Source organism: Hyaena hyaena, unplaced genomic scaffold (assembly GCF_003009895.1).
Source record: "Hyaena hyaena isolate Hyena2069 unplaced genomic scaffold, ASM300989v1 scaffold_181, whole genome shotgun sequence".
In the NCBI taxonomy this organism is placed as follows: Eukaryota; Metazoa; Chordata; class Mammalia; order Carnivora; family Hyaenidae; genus Hyaena; species Hyaena hyaena.
Window position 1 is genome coordinate 1,452,563 of NW_024080813.1, and position 18,354 is coordinate 1,470,916.

The following is an 18,354-nucleotide window of genomic DNA, read 5'->3' on the forward strand; positions in this document are numbered from 1 at the left end:
GTGACTGACAGGGGGTCTCCATGGCGCCCGCGCCGCCAGTCCGCCCATTCCAGTAGCGGCGCCAGTTCGCCGGCCTGCGTGCCCTAACGGAGCCGAGCTGAACCCGGGCGGTGGGACCCGCACCTCCTCCAATCCCTCCTGCTCGCTCGCTCCCCGCCGCTGCGCCGCCGCAGCTGCCCGGGTGGTGCGTCCCGGCTGCCCTAAGCCGCTTCACCGAGCAGAGCCTGGCGCACCCGGCCAGGCCCGCCGACATCCGCTGCGCGTCCCGTTGCGTGCTCAGCGCCCCCGCTGCAGTCTGCGCTGCCTCGATGTTCCAGTTGCCCATCTTGAATTTCAGTCCCCAGCAAGTGGCCGGGGTATGCGAGACTCTGGAGGAGAGCGGCGACGTAGAGCGCCTGGGTCGCTTCCTCTGGTCGCTGCCCGTGGCCCCTGCGGCCTGCGAGGCCCTCAACAAGAATGAATCGGTGCTGCGCGCGCGAGCCATCGTGGCCTTTCACGGCGGCAACTACCGCGAGCTCTACCATATCCTGGAAAACCACAAGTTCACCAAGGAGTCGCACGCCAAGCTGCAGGCGCTGTGGCTCGAAGCGCATTACCAGGAGGCTGAGAAGCTGCGTGGACGGCCCCTGGGGCCGGTGGACAAGTACCGCGTGAGGAAGAAGTTCCCGCTGCCGCGCACCATTTGGGACGGCGAACAGAAGACACACTGCTTCAAGGAGCGCACGCGGCATCTGCTACGGGAATGGTATCTGCAGGACCCATACCCCAATCCCAGCAAAAAGCGTGAGCTTGCCCAGGCAACCGGACTGACCCCTACGCAGGTGGGCAACTGGTTCAAAAACCGCCGACAAAGGGACCGGGCGGCTGCAGCCAAGAACAGGTCAGTACCTAGAGGCCTACGCGCCTTGCGCTCACCCTGTGGGGGGGGGGGGGTGGTTGAAGGCGCCCCGGGTGCCCTTTCCCGGGGCCCGGCGACTTGGATCCGAAGGAGATGAGTGAGAGCTCAGTCTGTCTTCAGTTAAGAGCCCACTGCGTTCTGGGATCCTGGGCGGGGAAAGAGGGAAGTTCCTTCCGGGCTCTGGGTTCTCCATTCTCTCCCTCGTTCTCGGAACCTGAGGGTCACTCCAGCCGCTAGTTGCAGTCACAAAACCAAGGCTGTATTGAGAAGGGGAAAGAAGTAAACATTAAAATCCCAGCAACAATTAAGGACCCCATGGTCCAAAGCTAATTCCTGTCAGCCTGGGCCCAGGCTCCTATTAAGCAAAGCCTGACTTAATAGCAATGTGGCAGGTCAGTCGTGTCGTTTTAAAAGCCCGGATGAATTCTTCTCTAATGCTTTGAAAACAGTTTTCGATGGACTTCCGTATAGAAGTCGCGTTCTCTTTCCATGCGTGGACAACCCTGCCTCAAAACAGCAAAGCAGTCGATTGAGGCTTGTCGCTCAGCAGCGTGTGGATCTAAACTAGCCAAACATTTTGGCCAAGAACCCAGCCTCATCCCCCAGGCCCAAATGTTCCATGCGAGCCTCCGGCAGCCCTTTTTGCCTTTAGCTTTGGCCCGACCTGGCCTCGAGGGCACTGACTCGAGCGCGCCCGGAGCAGACGCTGTCCCCGAGCCCCGTATGCCCTTGTCACCCACACCTCATTTGTCTTGACAGTACTGTGAATCTCCCAAAGGCGGCCAACAACCGTGAATGAACTGTGAGCCCAACATCTCAGATGGGGAGCTCAGAGAGGATTCAGAAGGAAGAAAGACGGGACCACTGCTGCGCTGCTTGCAGAGGCGGCCAGCAGTGGAATCGTGCCTGGCCTCCGTTGCCGCACTTTTCTTACTTTAACTGCTGGGGTCTGTGGGAGAGCCGCGAGCTAGCCGACGGGCTTAAGGGATGCAAAGCGGGGGGGAGGGGGGCAGGGGCAGCTATATTATGCGCTGTGACTGGTGTCCCTTTCCTTCCCGCAGACTCCAGCAGCAAGTCATGTCGCAGGGCTCCGGGCGGGCTCTAAGGGCTGAGGAAGAGGGCACGCCCGAGGTGCTGGGCGCCGCCGCCAGTCCGGCCGCCAGCCTATCCAGCAAGGCAGCCACTTCAGCCATCTCCATCACGTCCAGCGACAGCGAGTGCGACATCTGAGCTGCCCAGCCAGCACGCTCGGAAATAGAATCCACTATTAAAACAAGGCAAAATGAAATAGGAAGGGAGGATGAGAGACCACGCAAACCCAGCGCTTGCGAAACCAGGTGGCCAGGGACCCGCGGGCTCGGGTTGCGCGTTTCCGCCCGGCAGCCGGCCTGGCTCCACCAGCGTCCTATGGCCGCTATCACAGGGGCCCGCGGTGAGGCCCAACCCAGCGCCACATTCTCCTTGCTTTGCTTTTTCCCCAAGAATTTTACTGCAGAGATGCCTCCGGAACCCGAACTGCACGCCGAGCGACTGCCCTGAATTTCCCGTGGGTATTTCACGTCGAAAGGACGCTGTTATATATGTATAACTTTTGCTTCAAAGTTTTTTTTTTTAAACAAAACATATATATGCTGTTTATTTACTTATTTAAGAGACTACCGTGGTAGGTTTCTCTGTATCTTGGAACTTGCTGTTTCTAAGGGCGCAGGGTGGAACAGATGGGTTCTGTGTGAAGAAGCCAAACAATAAAAACCTGGTGAGCAACCTTTCTTAATCAAGTGAGCGGCTCTCAGATTCTTAAAAACAGAAACAAAACAAAACAAAAAAACCAACTCTTCACCAGGTAAGCAGAGGCCCTTGTGCAAATGGTCTCAGGATAGTCTTTTCTGTATCTTTTGCTTTTTCTGATGTCTCCTGGTGTATTTTTTAAATGGCCCATGGTAGATCCATAACCACCTGCTCAACAAATTGTATGTGTGTAGGTATATATGCACATGTGCATATGTATCATATATTTAAACCCAGAAATTGGCAACATGAGCATCCCCTATAAGGTAACTTCACACATCCCCAAGCAGTTTACTATGGCTTGTCCACTGGACATTCACTTTTATGAAGTGTTAATGGCTTTCAGGAACAGTTGAAGAAGCCAAACTCTGGGACCCAATTCTGAGTTCTATTTTATAAAAATGCAAGAGTATTCTGACACAGGCTCTGCAATTAGAAAGGCCTTCCATCTCCTCTTCCGGCCCCCTCCCATATAAAACAGGCACCCCTGACCAGGCTAGACTGAATATATACTACATTTAGGATTAAACTCATATTAAAATGAGACAAAAGATAGGAGAGGTTTTAGTAACTAAATGAACATCTTCTTGCTGCAGAAGTTTTTAATCAAATATTATTTTCCACAAAAGGGATACTTAGATGAAGGAAAGGATGTAATCATGTCACATGAAACAGAAGGCTGCATAGAGTGGCATTTTAAAAATCTGATCTCTGTATTAAACATTAAATAAGTCATCTAGAGCTTCATTGTCCTGCAATGGCCTTAATTAAAACTATCAAATATTCTTAGGGTTTAATTTGTGCAGGCACACACACACCAAAAAAAGAAAATGAAATAATGTCCTTGCACTAAAAAAAATAAATGTTATCCAGAGTCTCTTAAGCTTTTTTTTCCTAGTGAAATGGGTTGCATATTATAAAATTTGACATTGCTCTTTAAATCACTTAAGCTGAACTTCCCTCCTTGAGCTCCTCCTGCCACACACACACACACACACACACACACACACACACGACTCCTTTCAATTTACCTCTCTGTCCTTAGCAGATGTCCTCTGATTCAGAAACCTATCTTATTTGGGTAGAAGTCCCAATGTGCAAACCAAAATAAATAAATAAGATAAAATAAGTGAAGTCATGGAAGGCCAAAAGCAGTCATATGGCAAGATATATGAGAGAAGCCAAAGACATGATTAAGGGATGATTTTTGGTTTCTAAATCACTTAACCAGATTTGGTCTCATTTGGGTTTTATAAATTTTTGTCATTGTATACTAGAATTGTTGACAACCAAAACTCTTGCACAAGAACTCTAGGTAGAAGGAGTGAGGATGTCTTTGTGATCAAGATGGCGTTCTTTGGGAAGGCAAGCAAATGCCCTTCTGTGGGTCCAGAAAGGCTAGGATGGTAGAGCTTCCTGAAAAATCTTATTTTGTTTCCTAGAATGCCCTCCCTCCCCACCTAGTTCCTTGAATGCCCAGGAGCAAGGCCATGACTCCTTTGAGACCACGGAAGCACCCAGAGTACAAAATTTAAGGAGGCATTCACTCTCAAGGTCAAGCAAGTACAGCAAGTGCAAGGCATCTGGGAATGAGTGCCCTTTTAAATTTTGCACTGTAGGTGCTTGCTTTGCTTCACTGCAGTCCTGAATCTGCAAAGGAGTATTGCACATAAATGAAACATCAAGAGGTTTCCATTCTTGTTCCCCAGACCCACCTGACCCTAACAAAGGAGCTGCCCAGACCAGCACTTGGAGAAAACAGCAAATTTTGTCTCTTAAACTGATGTTTCCAGATAGAAGAAGAAAGGGAAAGGACTAATTAGGAGAATGACCAAGAGGTATTTGAGATTCTAAAAATCCCATTCTACTCACCAGTTCAAATAATGTCTAAAAGCAGAAGAAAATGTCCATTCTGCATTCTCAAGAAAAAAGGGTAACACTGATAAGAACTAAGCTTTCTCTTTACAAATCATTTTTAAATAACACTTACGGCTTGGCAAAAAAGAAAAAACCAAACAGTTATGGAGTGATTTTCTTCCAGCCTTGGTGAAAGCTTTTAAAGTACATCTAATTTGCTTGAAGTAAGATGTTGCCTAAGGATTACATTATAAAGTAGCTATTCTGTTCCACCAATCTGTGGGTTCACTTATCTAATTTCATGTTAAGGGGTGACACATTATTTTAAAGATTTTTTAAAAATGTTTATCTGAAACCTGGTGACACCTAACTGTTCTCGTGAGTAATCAACTCTTTGATAATCGTGCGTTGGAAACTGGTCCAAATCATCACAGAGATTTATGTTAATTGGCCCCAAAATTCCCACGGGCAGGTAATTCCCACGTAAAAATTCCCATTTTCTAGGGTTTTCGTTTTTTCCCCGTATCAGTTTTATCCTGGTCTAGAAAGGTGGGTTTTTTTGTTTGTTTGTGTTTAATTCCAGGTAGTAGCAATGTTGAAGGTTTCCGAATTTGGAGAAATCTCCATACGATGGGTTTCCTTTCTGTCTTCCCTTGAAATTTATTTCTTGTAACAATTTCCCCAAAAGCAGTCACTCCAGCAGGGTGGAAAGAAACTGCATTCTAACAATTCAATGGATCTGACCAGTGTGAGGATTTAACCACCAGCCTCAGTTCAGGCCCCTTTATCGGTTATAAATATTTCAACCACCCTCCAGTTGCACCAAAAGCGCGATGGCTCCCGCTCCCCAAATGCCGCAGCTCCTCGCTCCTCCGCTTTAATGACCGACTCCTCTTCCACCCGCCGCGCTCGCCACCCCTCTCCCGCCCCATTTCCCTCCTCCAGTTTGTTTATAAAAATCTGGGAGGGAGGGGATGAGAGGCTGCGGTGGGGGAGGACTTGCTCTTTGTTTACATTAAACAAATGACAGGCAAAGAGCTCAATCAAAATCTTCCTTGACCTCGTTCTTTCTCCCTAATTTTAACAAAAAGGGAAAAAATATTGTATCCAAAGAGAACGTGAATGGGGAGGGAGGAGAAGAGAAGCAGCTTTTCGCTCTATTCAGGCGGGACGCGGGAGCGCGGACGATTTCCGCTCCTATTGTGAGGCGGGGCCCGGGGGCGGCGGTGAATGGGGGGTCTGCCGGGCGGCCCGCAGGGCTGTCAGGCGGCTCAGCGTAATCAGGGCTAATGACGGTGGCCGGGAGCTCGGCAGGACAATGCGCGGGGCCGCGGGGTTTTGTCGGCCTGAATGGCTAATAGGTTTGCCTGGGGGTGCGAGGGGGGCGGTGTCGGGGATGAGGCGGCGGCGAGGGGAGAAGGGGTCATTGTTCGCCCACTGGCCCGGGCGCCGAGGCGCGTCCCACCCCGCGCGGCTGCCCCCGGGCCCCAGAGCGGCCGGCAGCAAGGCCGCGGCTGGGAGGCCCCCTGGAGGCCTGCTGGGAAACGGCGGCCGAGGCGGCGGGTGCGTGGGTCCCCTAGAGGAGGCAGCCCTGAGAGAGGAGGTGGGCACGAACTCTGTTCCCCTGGAGAATTCCACAGCGGGTCCCCGGTACCCGGGACGGTATATCCCTCCGCCAGGGTTCGGATCGCGACTCCGTGAGGTGACAGCTCCACACACCCACCTTCTCCGTCCAGCGCCCTGGGAGCTCTGAGACGTGTAGGCCGCGAGCCATCCAATTGTTAGACTGCTTGACTCGAGCCGCTCGAAGAGAGAAACCTCTTAAAATCAAGGGGCGGGGGGAGGGGGTGAGTGAAGCAGGAGAGAGAAGAGTTAAAAACCCAGGTGAGGGGTAAACAAATGCGCGCTGTGGCAGCAACGAAGGCTGGCGCTCGCCTCGCGCCTCTGACGGCGCTGCAGCGCTTCGCGAGCCGCGTGCGGGACGATGCGCCGCGGGTCTGGGCCTGCGCGGGTGGCTGCGGCGCGCGTCGGGCTTGCGTGCGAGGCGGCTGCGCGCCGACGGCCGCCCGCGTCCGGCAGCGCTAAGCACACGTGTTGGTGCCCCCGCTCCAGAGACCGGTCACCGCGGGCTCTTGGCGGCGTCGCGCGAGTTGCCCGAGGGGTGACAGGAGGGCAGACAGGCTCAGACTCAGGGAGCGGGATCTGCAAGGCGCTGAGGCCTCGAGAGGGCTTTGCGCTCCCGGAAGATCCGCGGGTCACCCGTCGGGGTTGGGGACCCGCAGCAGAGCGTCCGGAAAGCCAAATGCCTGCAGCGGCGCAGTTACACTCCGGCGGGCCCCCGCCGCCACCGGAGCCCCGGTCTTTCAGAAACTTGGCCGTGCCCATTTCGGCTCCTAGGAATCTCCTCAGGCTAGATCATGGCAGGCGACTCTCTTTGCTCGGATTTATATTCCCAAATGTTTTCAGACCTACCCTAGCGTTAGGGATCGAACTGGTTCCTCCCCGGCTTTTCGCGGGTCCGAAGACAAAGCGGTGTGAGGGCGATCCCGGAGCTCAGCAAGCGGTGTCACGCCCGGGTGCCTCTGCTTGCGCCTTTTCCGCTTGCTCTGCAGGCCCGCATGCAGCCCGCGACACCTCGACGGCCAACTGTTCGATCCTGGAAGCCGAACGCACTTCCAAGGTGGGCTTTCTTGATTCAGTGGGCTCCCCATAGAGACTTTTCCACTTCTTTTTTAGGACTCTCACGGTACCTCATCTAACGTCTGTTTTAAATATTGTAAGGCATTTGTGCACTTTGTGTATGTGTTTGATTCGCACCACCCTGCCGCCCCCACCCCCGCTAGAGTGTAAGCTCTTTAAGGGCAAGGATTGAATTTTATGCATCTTTATAGTCCCGGGACTGGCCTAGTAGTAGGTGTTCAATAAATATTTTTAAAGTGAAATAATTAATGGATCTTCGTTAAAACCTGTCCGGAATTTAGCGGAAAGCACTGCTAGTTGAGTTAATTTGCACAATGAAGATGGCAGATAGAACCTGGACCCATAGTTCCCTTAAATATTTCAGATTACAAGCTCTTACCAACCTGTCCTGTTCTCTGGGATGGTACTCCCTACTAAGTGCACGGTTTGTTTGGTTTTTTTAGAATCCTGTGCCTTGGGGTTCATAACATGAAAATTAACTTCTCAGACACACATTTTTCCTAAACAGTAAGGTAAGAGTCATCCTCTTAGGTTTAGAAAACTCTAGTTATCACACTCTCTGAACTCTATAAAATATAATTCCTACTATTTTTATTTATTATAGAACAATAAAGGTTTCTTTCCCCTTAGGAAATAACTCTTCCCCTTCCCCTACCCCCACTTTAGTCTTGACCTACAAATTAAAAGATAAACACACAAATCACAAATTCAAAGTGTCCAATTTTAAGATTTTGGATTGACATTCCACCTCCATGCTTAGGCTAAGGGGTGAAAAACAGAATTTTCATTTAAATCTTAAATCACAAAAGCCCTGTGAAAATCTACTGGTTACTAAACTCATCTTAATTTTAAATTTTAATGGACAGAAGCAAGTGAGCTGTGTGTAATCTCCAGTTCTGATAAAATATAGATATAGCTGCCTCTTGGAAAGTCATTTTAGCCTGGCACTATCAGTCTGCAGCCTCTGAATGTTGAGTTACTGTATGTTTCTCAGACTAAAGAGAATAGCCCTGAGTTTTAGCATGAAATCACATATTTAAGTGTATTGTGCATATTAATTTGATACATGAACAATCTAGTTGGTGGTAAACTAGTTCATTATGCATTTCAAACATTTCCAGATATTTAAACTTTCTATTAAAGATTTGTCCATTCAAATTAAATACCATTTAAGGCAGATTCTATTGCATTGGATATACTCCTGACTTTCCCTAAATTCTTGATGAAGTATGCATTTGAACTAAAGACCTATGCATATACACTAGACATCTGATCTACAAAATTACTTTTGCAGGCAAATGTTACTGTATGAGTTGGATTTATCAATTTAAAACAGACAACCAAATAGGAAAAGGGAAACTACTGTAAACAGCATGTAGCAATAGACTGATACCTAAAACAGTGGGATCAAACACACCTTCCTAATCACTGTGGATTTGGGCAAGTCTCTCACTCTTTGAGCCTTCGCTTTTACTTCTACAAAATGAGGTTGAAGAAATATCCAGGGACATTGTGAATGTTTGGGGTAAAGCACCTAGACCAGACCCTCACATATAATAGGTATTCAGTGAATGGAATGTCTCTTTTCTTATTTTTCCTGGTTAAACACTAGGCCAAGGAAATAAGCTGTACAACTCCCCTTAAAAATTGTGTTTTAATAGATGTCATCTACATATCTGGAATATTATTGAATTTGAATGCAAAATGCTTTTTTAAAAGCAGCTCTGCTCACCACCCCTAGTAGGGAGGACCCAATATGTTGGTTTCCCAGCCTTGGTAATTGATGAACTTGTGCTAATACAACATCACTCTTTCTTAGGCTTGGGCCTGCTCTTTCTGGTTGGGCCTGCTCGTCATATATATGAAGTTCTCCAAAGGGATCTTAGCCTATCCTGCAATTCAGGATAACCTCAAATGTAAGTATAATCACTGAAAGGATAAAACAGTGATCTCACTTTATTTATATTTATGTGGCTCTTTATAGCTAATAATGAAGTCCCTTCAGCTGCACCATCTAACTTCCTCATAAGAATCCTATGAGGGAAGTCAGCAGATATGGTTCCTACCTTCCAGATAAGAAAATGGGGCTTACACGGGGCACCTCAGTGGCTCAGTCGGTTGAGCGTCCCACTTTGGCTCAGGTCATGATCTCACAGTTCGTGGGTTGGAACCCCGCATTTGGCTCTGTACTGATAGCAAGCTCAGAGCCTGGAGCCTGTTCCAGATTCTATGTGCCCCTCTTTCTCTGACCCTCCTCTGCTCTCTCTCTCTCATAAATAAAGAAAGCATTAAAAAAAAAATAAAAAAAGAAAATTGGTCTTACATTACTTGCTCAGCCATAGGACCAGGGAAGAATCCAGATTTTGTAGGCCTTGAAGTTTAGATAACTTGGAGGGGAGGATACCTTATGAGATAAAGGATATAAAATTATGAATACAAAGTTGGGCATAAGAAAAGAAATCACAACAGCTACAAAATTTTTAAACTGAGCAAATATAACACACGTTACAAAATCCAAATAATAACAAAATCATTTTATTAATTGTCACATATACCTCTGGAATAATTTTTCCCTACTTTTTTCCCGTGTGTTCTTTGATTGCTTCTATATATGACAACAATTTTACAGTACAGTCTTGAATAGAAAAACAATTCAGTCTTTAGTATGGGTTGGTTTTTAGTATTTTTATTTATTCAGAATTTAGAAAAGTTTCAGTTTCATAGCTCATTATTGACAATGCTATATGTAATTTTTTGGATTGGTATCAAATTTGGGAAAACCTCTAGGAAGTTTCTATCATATATGAACATAATATTTCAAGACATTTCAAGTTTCCTTGAACAGTGACCCACTTAAATAACCTTTGCATTGACAGCACTCATTAACCAGTTTGTAATCAAAGGCCTTACATATTCATGTCCTGACACATAAATCAGCACAACAAAAGTAGGAATATTCCTATAAGACATCCCTGCACCAAAAGAGCTAGCGATAGCCTAACAATACACAGAAATGACAACAAACCATAAAAATATATACCACTGAACCCAAAATGTATCCCCAACTCAAGTTCCCTTTAGCTACTGGATAGAAAAATGACTGTGGCACCCAGCACTAGGAGAAATGTGACAAAAGGGAAAATAGAAGTGGACAAAGACTGTGATCTATTATAGTTAAATTACCTTGTTTTGCAAATTTTCCAAAAATATATGATCATGTGAGCATATTGCTAGGATCCCTCCCAGGGCCTTTGAGAAGGGGTCTGTGAAAGTAAGGTATCTTGCAACCTAAGTGTCACTTGCTTAGAGGTAATTCTGCCTGGTGTTTCTTTTCTTGTGTTTCTCTTCCTTTCCTTTCTTTTCCTTTTCTCTTCCTTTCTTCCTCCCTCCCTCCCTTCCACCTTCTTTCTTTTCTTTTTTCTAAAAATTTAAAAAAAAAATTTATTTCTGAGCGAGCAAGAGAGAGAGAGAGAGAGCAGGAGAGGGTCAGAGTGAGAGGGAGATACAGAATCTGAAACAGGTTCCAGGCTCTGAGCTGACTGTCAGCACAGAGCCCGACACAGGGCTCAAACCCACAAACCATCAGAGCCGAGGTCAGACACTTAACCAATTGAGCCACGCAGGTGCCCCTCTTTTCTTTTTTTTTTTTAGAACAGGCTTTATGTCTCTAGGTGTTCTTTTATCCAGGACATATGTATTTCACCAGAAAGTTTCTACTCGAAAGCTGTTTTTAAAGATGGTTCATTGATGGAGGGATAGTGAATTTCAGATTGCAAACATAGAGCTGGCATTGGGTAGGACTGTGAGATAGGCAGGTTAGCCCTTAACCTCACCTTTCCTTTTTAGGATTTTTCACTTTGGCTCCTTACAGGTGTCACATCCCAATTATATTAATGCTCTCTACCACCCTTGATCAAAATCTATTCTTGGTTGTTACCAAAAATCAGATAAGCCAATTCACATTAAAATAAAAATAGCTGCTAAAAGCTTAATGAATTACCTACAGACTGGGGCCTAGGAGGGTGCTTACTAACTGCTAGGAGATAATCCTTTAATTCAATAACCCCAAATTACTAATGGTAACAATTCAGACATCACTAGTAAGCTAATACAAAATTATTTTGGGCTGGAAGGGAGCCAGGAATCCTTCAAGTTATTTCATGAAAGTAGATGACTGCTTCTTGGGTCAAATAAAACATTTTTAAAATAAAATAAAATAAACTTGTTGAGTCTCCAGTTTTCCTCTTAAATTTCAGTTGCTTCTCTATCATTCCTTCTACCACTAAACTTCATGAGAGAGGAAAGAGTAGTCTACATTCTTCTTCACTAGATACTTACTTTTTAACTTCTTGCAATCTGGCTTTTACTTGCATTATTCCATCAAAACTGTCCCCTCAAATGTCATTCTACTGGGTCCTCAACTACTCAGCCTTTTCATTCTTCAACAATGTTGAGCATCCCTTCCTTCTAAACAGGGCCAAAATTATGTTGAAGCAAGCAAGATGCCTAACGTATAAAATTTAAGGAGGCGTCTGCTTCTCTTCCCCCATATCTCTCTTTCTCTCTCCCTCCCTCCCTCCTCCCTTCCTTCCCTCTCCCCCCTCACCCCTCCCTATCTCTGTCCTTCCTTACTTCCCCCACCCTACCCCCTCGGAGTTCTACAAGTATAGGGGTGGCATCTGAGAGTACCTCCTAAATTTTGCACAACAACAACTACCTCACTTCTGAGCTTCTCACTGTATTTACCACGTGGCCTGCAATTTGCTGCTTTCTTGCTTTTGTTCATGCTGCAGGTGCAAATAGACCTCCATGTTTGTGCCTCCCCTGCATTCCTTCCTACCCTCTTCTGATAGCAGCACTCTTGAGGAACTGCTCTTCCCAATTTGATGTTTCCAGTGGGGCTGGAAAACAGTACCTTCCTTCCCAACTCACAGCAGAGTGTAATAAACTGGGCCAGTCTTTCCAAAATGTCTGAGTTGGAAGCAGAATAACTTTCTCTTTACTCTTGGATTGAAAGCAGTAGAATATAATACCAAAGTTATTGGCAATCATGTCACCTGTTACAAGAAGGAGCCTGTTAGGAGAAGAGGCAGGATGGAGGAAGGAGAGACAGAAAAGGTTAATGCTGATAAAGTCTTTGTATGCTATCGACACTAGAGGTAGCTCCAGTTGTGTCTATTCTGGTTTGGGTTACAGGAGTGAATAGTAGTACTCTCCTACTTTTTCTGTCTTTTTTAAGCTACTTTGAGTTTCTGTCACTTTCCAAACACAGCTGCTGAGATATAACATAGAATGTTCTTCTTTTTCATCATCCTATATCCATAGGTACATAGACCCAAGTTTCATGGCTCAGCTCAAAAGGTCATTTTCCTCCCAGAGCCTTCCTTGATCCATAGGATTTAACTAATCTCTCCTTTTGTTGAACTGCTGTGGCATTTTATGCATCTCTCATAGTTATTTAGCTTCATGTCTTATATCTCTTACTATACTACATGTTCTTCCAGGGTGAGGTCCATAATCTTTGTAATCCTCTAAGAACTGAGTGCAAGATCTTTGACACAGCAAACAAATCAATAGATTTTTATGGAATGAATGAATGAATCAAATGGATGAATGAAAATAACTAAAGGATACCTAGAATCATTATGTTTAATCTCAGGGAACTTTAGTCTGAATAATCTGAAGTTCTGTAAAAAGAGCCTTTTTTCTTTTCTAAAAGAAAAATTAAAGAAGGAATGATCCACTAATTACTAGGGAAAATGTACCAGAGTTCTTCAAAATGTGGAAAATGAGACCTATGTTTATATTTACTTATATCTGAATAAATAAAACCTGGAATAATACACAAGAAACTATAAACAGTAGTTTCAAGTTTGAAGGAGGAACTGAGCAGATGGGGGACAAGGATGGAAGAGAGACCTTTCACTGTTCACTTTGTATATTTTAATTTGCTTAACCATGTAAATCATTGCCTATTCAAAAGTTAAATTAAAACTAAGTGAATAAAATAATAACTAAATAAAATGGTTTATTGTAGAGATTAGTCACTTACAAGATGAAAGGAAAAACCTACTTTCCTAATGTAATGCCCATGTGGTGATAGCATCAAGGTCTCATTTAAAAAGTGAAATAGCTCAAATAATTTAGAAACGAAGATGATGTGGTCTGGAAATTTCTGTTAGAGATCTCAGAAAATGTAGCAAAGAGCCCTGGTAATTATAGTGACACTAATGTTGAACTAAATTCACAGGGTTCAAATAAAATTGTTTCAATTTTTGAAAAAAGGATAACCGAGAAATCAAATTCTCCATCTACTAGTTAGTGTTTTTCTTTCCAGTAAAAAATCAGAAGGTCCTTCTCTTAGAACTTACTGAAATTTATACTTTCAGATGTGTGAATTTTGTTGTATATAAATTATACCTCAATAAAGCTGATTTTAAAAAGATGTAAAATGTTAGATTGAAAGGGACCTTAGAGATTTTGTCTAGTCATCTCCAATCTTTTCTTCCAAGCACTACTTTTATTTTGTTTTCAGTTATGAACTCTCAAATCTTGAAAGAGTTTGTGGCCTCAGTGAAATCATATAAACCACTGTGATGTTAATGGTAAAAAGCAATAAAATTAAATAGGTTTGCAGACCAAAAAAAAAAGTTTTAACCTCCTTCTGCTAGTTTAAAAGTTGAAAGTCAAATCTTTTGACACGTTTTCTACTTAGATACTAATTTATAATCAGCTAAAATAGTATTCCTATTAGCTAAAGGAAGCAGTGTGGGAGTTTTTTTCTTTCTAAAGTTTTACTTAAATTCTAGTTAGTTAACATTGGTTTTTGATGGATTTATAACATCTTAACTAGTAATTTATTATTCTCTCTCCATTAAGAAGCACTCTCTCTCATGAAGAAATACTTTCACTGTCATCACCCAGTTGTATCACTGTTACAGATTAGCAAACTGGCCAGAAATCCATTCATTCATTCAGTCATCCTGTAATCTAGTCATTCGTTCAGCATATATTTTAAAAAAATTCTCTTAATCTTTATTTATATTTTTGAGAGGCAGAGACAGAGCGTGAGCAGGGGAGGAGCAGAGAGAGGGAGACACAGAATCCAAAGCAAGCTCCAGGCTCTAAGCTGTCAGCACAGAGCCTGACGTGGGACTTGAACTCACGAGCTATGAGATCATGACCTGAGCCGAAGTCAGAAGCTTAACCAACTGACCCATCCAGGTGCCCCTCATTCATCATATATTGAGTACATAATACGTGCAAGGCCTTTGCTTCTTTCCACCCACATTAAAAATTTCTTCATCTTTTGCCAGTTTAAGTAATTGTTAGTAAATGACTATTCAACAGGTAGAGATCAGAAAGGAACACTTAGTCACATTAAACAACTTCAAATTTTTAAACTTTAACGAATTACATTCTTTTTTTTTAAAGATTTTATTTTTAAGTAATCTCTATACTCCATGTGAGACTTGAACTTTCAACCCCGAGATCAGGAGTTGTATACTATACTTCCTGAGCCAGCAAGGTGCCCCAATGAATTACATTCTTGGACCTAGGAAAAAAGCACTGAGGTGGTGTCTGAGTCTAGAAATCTTAGAGGATCAATGGACAATGGGAGAGGTGCCAGAATCCTGGAATGGGAAGATAATCTCCTTAGCTCAGAAAGAGGAAAAAGGGTAGATTTTAGAAACTGTAAATTGAACCATTAGTTCTCTAGCTGCAGGAAGACCACAGTGTTACCTTATTGTGTAAGCCACAAGTTACCTTATTCATTTGTTTGTTTATATTTTTAAATTTACTTTTTATTTTAAAACAATTTTTTAAAGTTTATTTCTTTTTATGAGAGAGACAGCACGGGTGAGGGAGGGGAGAGAATCCCAAGCAGGCTCTGCATTGCCGGCACAGAGCCTGATGTGGGGCTCGAACTCATGAAACTGCGAGATCATGACCTGAGCTGAAACCAAGAGTTGGAGATTTAACTGACTGAGCAACCCAGGAGCCCCCACAAGTCACTATCTTAAGTCAACATTTTTATTCTGGACTTAGATGAAGATTTAAAAAAAGGTCATGTTTTTTTGAATGAACAGAATTCTAACCAAAAATAATAATTAATATGATGGATGATAGAAACAAAATTCAAGATAATCCCACTAAACTGGAATGATGGGCCAAAACTGGCAAGATAAAGTTTAGTAGGTCCCTCCCAAACGTCTAGGCTTTAAGAACCTATAACTACAAAATAAGGTCACAGAATCACAGGTCACACTTCCATTAAATAGGGAAATTACAATGGATTCAGTTGGCTTAGTTGAAGTAAGCTACCTTGGTTCAACAAAGTTCCCCAACTTGTGTTGTAAGTGTTTTTATGTTTTTCTGCTATGATCACATTGTCTTGATACCACACTCTTGCTAATATGTGAGACAACCTCGCCACTGGGCACAGCTGTCTCTGCCTATGACCCCTTCACTGTAACTTCTCTGGCCTCAACAAAGAAGATTCTTTTCTCCCTTTTTCACCACCATCCATGTAGGACAGACTCCCCACCAAAAGCCCTGAAGCACAGCTAATGTGAAGCCACAACTTCTGAATAAAATTTTACTTAAGAGTTAGGAGATAACAGGAAGTATAAGTAGGATATTCAAGTGCCACTAGAAGTGACTATATCAGAGCCTGTAATTTAGTTAATAACAGTATGACAAAGTTAAGCCTGGTTTTTCCATTGTACAATGGTTAAGTAAATAGTTAACATTAGGGAAAACTGGGTGAAGCATATATATGAAATCTTTGCACTATTTTTGCATATTTCCTGTCTAAAATTATTATAAAAAATAAAAAGGATACCATCAGCTTTCTGGAGTCAATTAAGAAGGCTTCAGCATGTTTGTGCTTTCAGGTGGAAGAGATAGAGTGTCAAATAGACATTGTGCTTATTCATTTATTGAATCAAACTGCAACAACCAAGGAAAATAATTTTGCATAATTTTAATTCACTCAATGAAAAACATTAAATTGATTTCCTCTTTCATCTCCACCTCCTCCTCCTCCTCCCCCTTGTCCCCACAAACTACCTGAAGAGGCCTTCAAAACATATCCTGTGTTAGGATTACAAATTACCTTAGCTGAGTCACTATGAATCACCAGGGACATACTGTTTTTTAATTTGTATCTACTTGTTGATATGGCATTCCCTAATCAATGTTTTTCAGAATCCTTTAAAATGTAGTTTTTTACTTTTGAAATTCTGCCACAAAATATACATGTTGTCTCTGAGTTACTTCTTAAACTTGGATGACTGCTGTTGCCTTCTGCATAGATTCTTTTGTTCTCCTTCTACAAAAGGGGTTTAGCAGTTATCCAAAGAAATCAAAGATGCATGACTATTTTATATCTTAAGTAAAATATGGCAATAAAGACTATTTCTGTTTCCTTTCTCTCCTCATTAATGTCATGTTGGAATGTCAGAGAAGTGCTAGGGACCCTCCCCATCTCAGAGAAAGTTCCAAAGACTTCCAAAGGGAGCTCACTGCTACACTCACTACTGACTAATTGGAGAGAAAGGGTAACTAGGTACCAAGTGAAAGCATTAGCAGATATTTTGAAGGTGAAATTGGAAAAGAAAACAAGTATCCCTTTAAAGTTTAAAGTCCTCACACTTTCCTATATACTGTTAGAGAGTTTCTTTGTTCTATAAATTTTTGGTATAGAAATTACTGAATTTTGAAGACAAATATCTATTGTTTCTGGCTTTTGGATTATACTCTGGGTAGATAGCCGATCAGATTTCTCCTTTTGATCCAAAGCCTTATTTTAAGAAATAAATCCAAGGAAGTTAAAAATTAGTAAGGTTTTTAATTTGTATCTTAGGGAACTTTCTTTGCAGCTAACCAGCAGGCCAAGAGAAAATACTAGTTTAAATTAAGTATCTCAGATTCAATAGACCATCTGATTAAACTGACTCCTCCTGTTTGCAGAACCTCTGGGCAACCATGCAGACTTGGGTTACAAATCTGTTTACCTAGTATCACTACTACTCTAGTGGAGAGAACACATTTCTCAGTTGATGCATTAATCAATAATGACTAGACTCAGTAATTATAAGATCACAATAAAGAGCTACACATAAAAGTCATGGAACTTTCTCCAACTGAATTAACTTGTCTAATTTTCTGTCAATACATTCGTCCTTTATACCTGGAGCCTTTTAGTTGGGACCTGTGGCTTTACTCCTTGCTCTGTCTCAAGCCCCATGACTTCTACTCCCTCCAGCATGGGCTCTGAAGAGTTCTTGTTCAGCACTAAGGGAATCGACATCAAGACGGCCTCTTTTCCATCTCATACCTCAGATTTGATACCTTGAGTTTAACTGTGCTTATAAAACTAAGCCCTTGCCTTCTCTCTGGTTCCAGTGCCTTAAATACTTATCTTGATAATCTGCCCACACTCCCGGCCTCTGTACGTTACCTCGATCTTTACTTCACTCATGCCAGTCTGTATATTCATCCCCTATCTTACCTACATCACTTGCATACTATCCCTAAGCCCCAACCCTGGAGATGGAGCCCTGTTACTAGCTGCCAATTCTCTCTAGTGCTGAGCACCAAGAAGCCATACTCTGCCCACTTGGACTTCTTCCTACTGCCCACAGAAAGGTATTTTATTCAGCCCAAGCTTTTCCCTATGAGTGTGTAACCCCATCACAGACCACAGTCCTGGCCCTAGCCCCATACCCTTCTCTTTCTCACATTATATTATGTCTTAAGGAGAACAGCATATCCCAGATGAATCTTACATTAGTATTTCTCAAAACTATGTTCAAGGTAATTGTGCTGATCATTGCTCTCCTAGTTGAGAGCACTTAAACCACAGAACAGTATGGTCCAAAAGAACATTAAAATTTGTATGATGGTGCTGATAAAGAATAATTCAAATAGTTAAATCTAAAACCTTCAAAACTCAACCTCATACAGGTAATCTCCTTCAGTTTTCTGCTGACCAGATGCTGTAAAACTATACCCAATTTACAATGCCTTCTACAGTACTTCTTAAGGGTGGTCCCTGAAGCTTGTGTAGAAACACAGAATCTCAGTCCCCTACCCCAAACCTACTG

The 18,354-nt window shown here is 43.4% G+C and overlaps 1 protein-coding gene across 1 annotated transcript; it reads left to right on the plus strand.

Moving 5' to 3' along the window:
* Positions 1–230: 230 nt before the first annotated feature.
* Positions 231–2,128, plus strand: SIX6 (SIX homeobox 6). Its single transcript, XM_039240750.1, has 2 exons — positions 231–880; positions 1,960–2,128. Exons 1-2 carry the CDS (start codon positions 309–311, stop codon positions 2,126–2,128), a joined length of 741 nt encoding a protein of 246 aa, XP_039096681.1. The 5' UTR covers positions 231–308.
* Positions 2,129–18,354: the final 16,226 nt, after the last annotated feature.

What these genes read in the sequence shown, in the direction of transcription:
- SIX6 (XM_039240750.1), top strand. Translation starts at nt 309, where the DNA reads ATGTTCCAGTTGCCCATCTTGAATTTCAGTCCCCAGCAAGTGGCCGGG. An exon ending in GCGGCTGCAGCCAAGAACAG is followed by an intron (nt 881 to 1,959) that starts GTCAGTACCTAG and finishes TCCTTCCCGCAG; the next exon opens with ACTCCAGCAGCAAGTCATGT.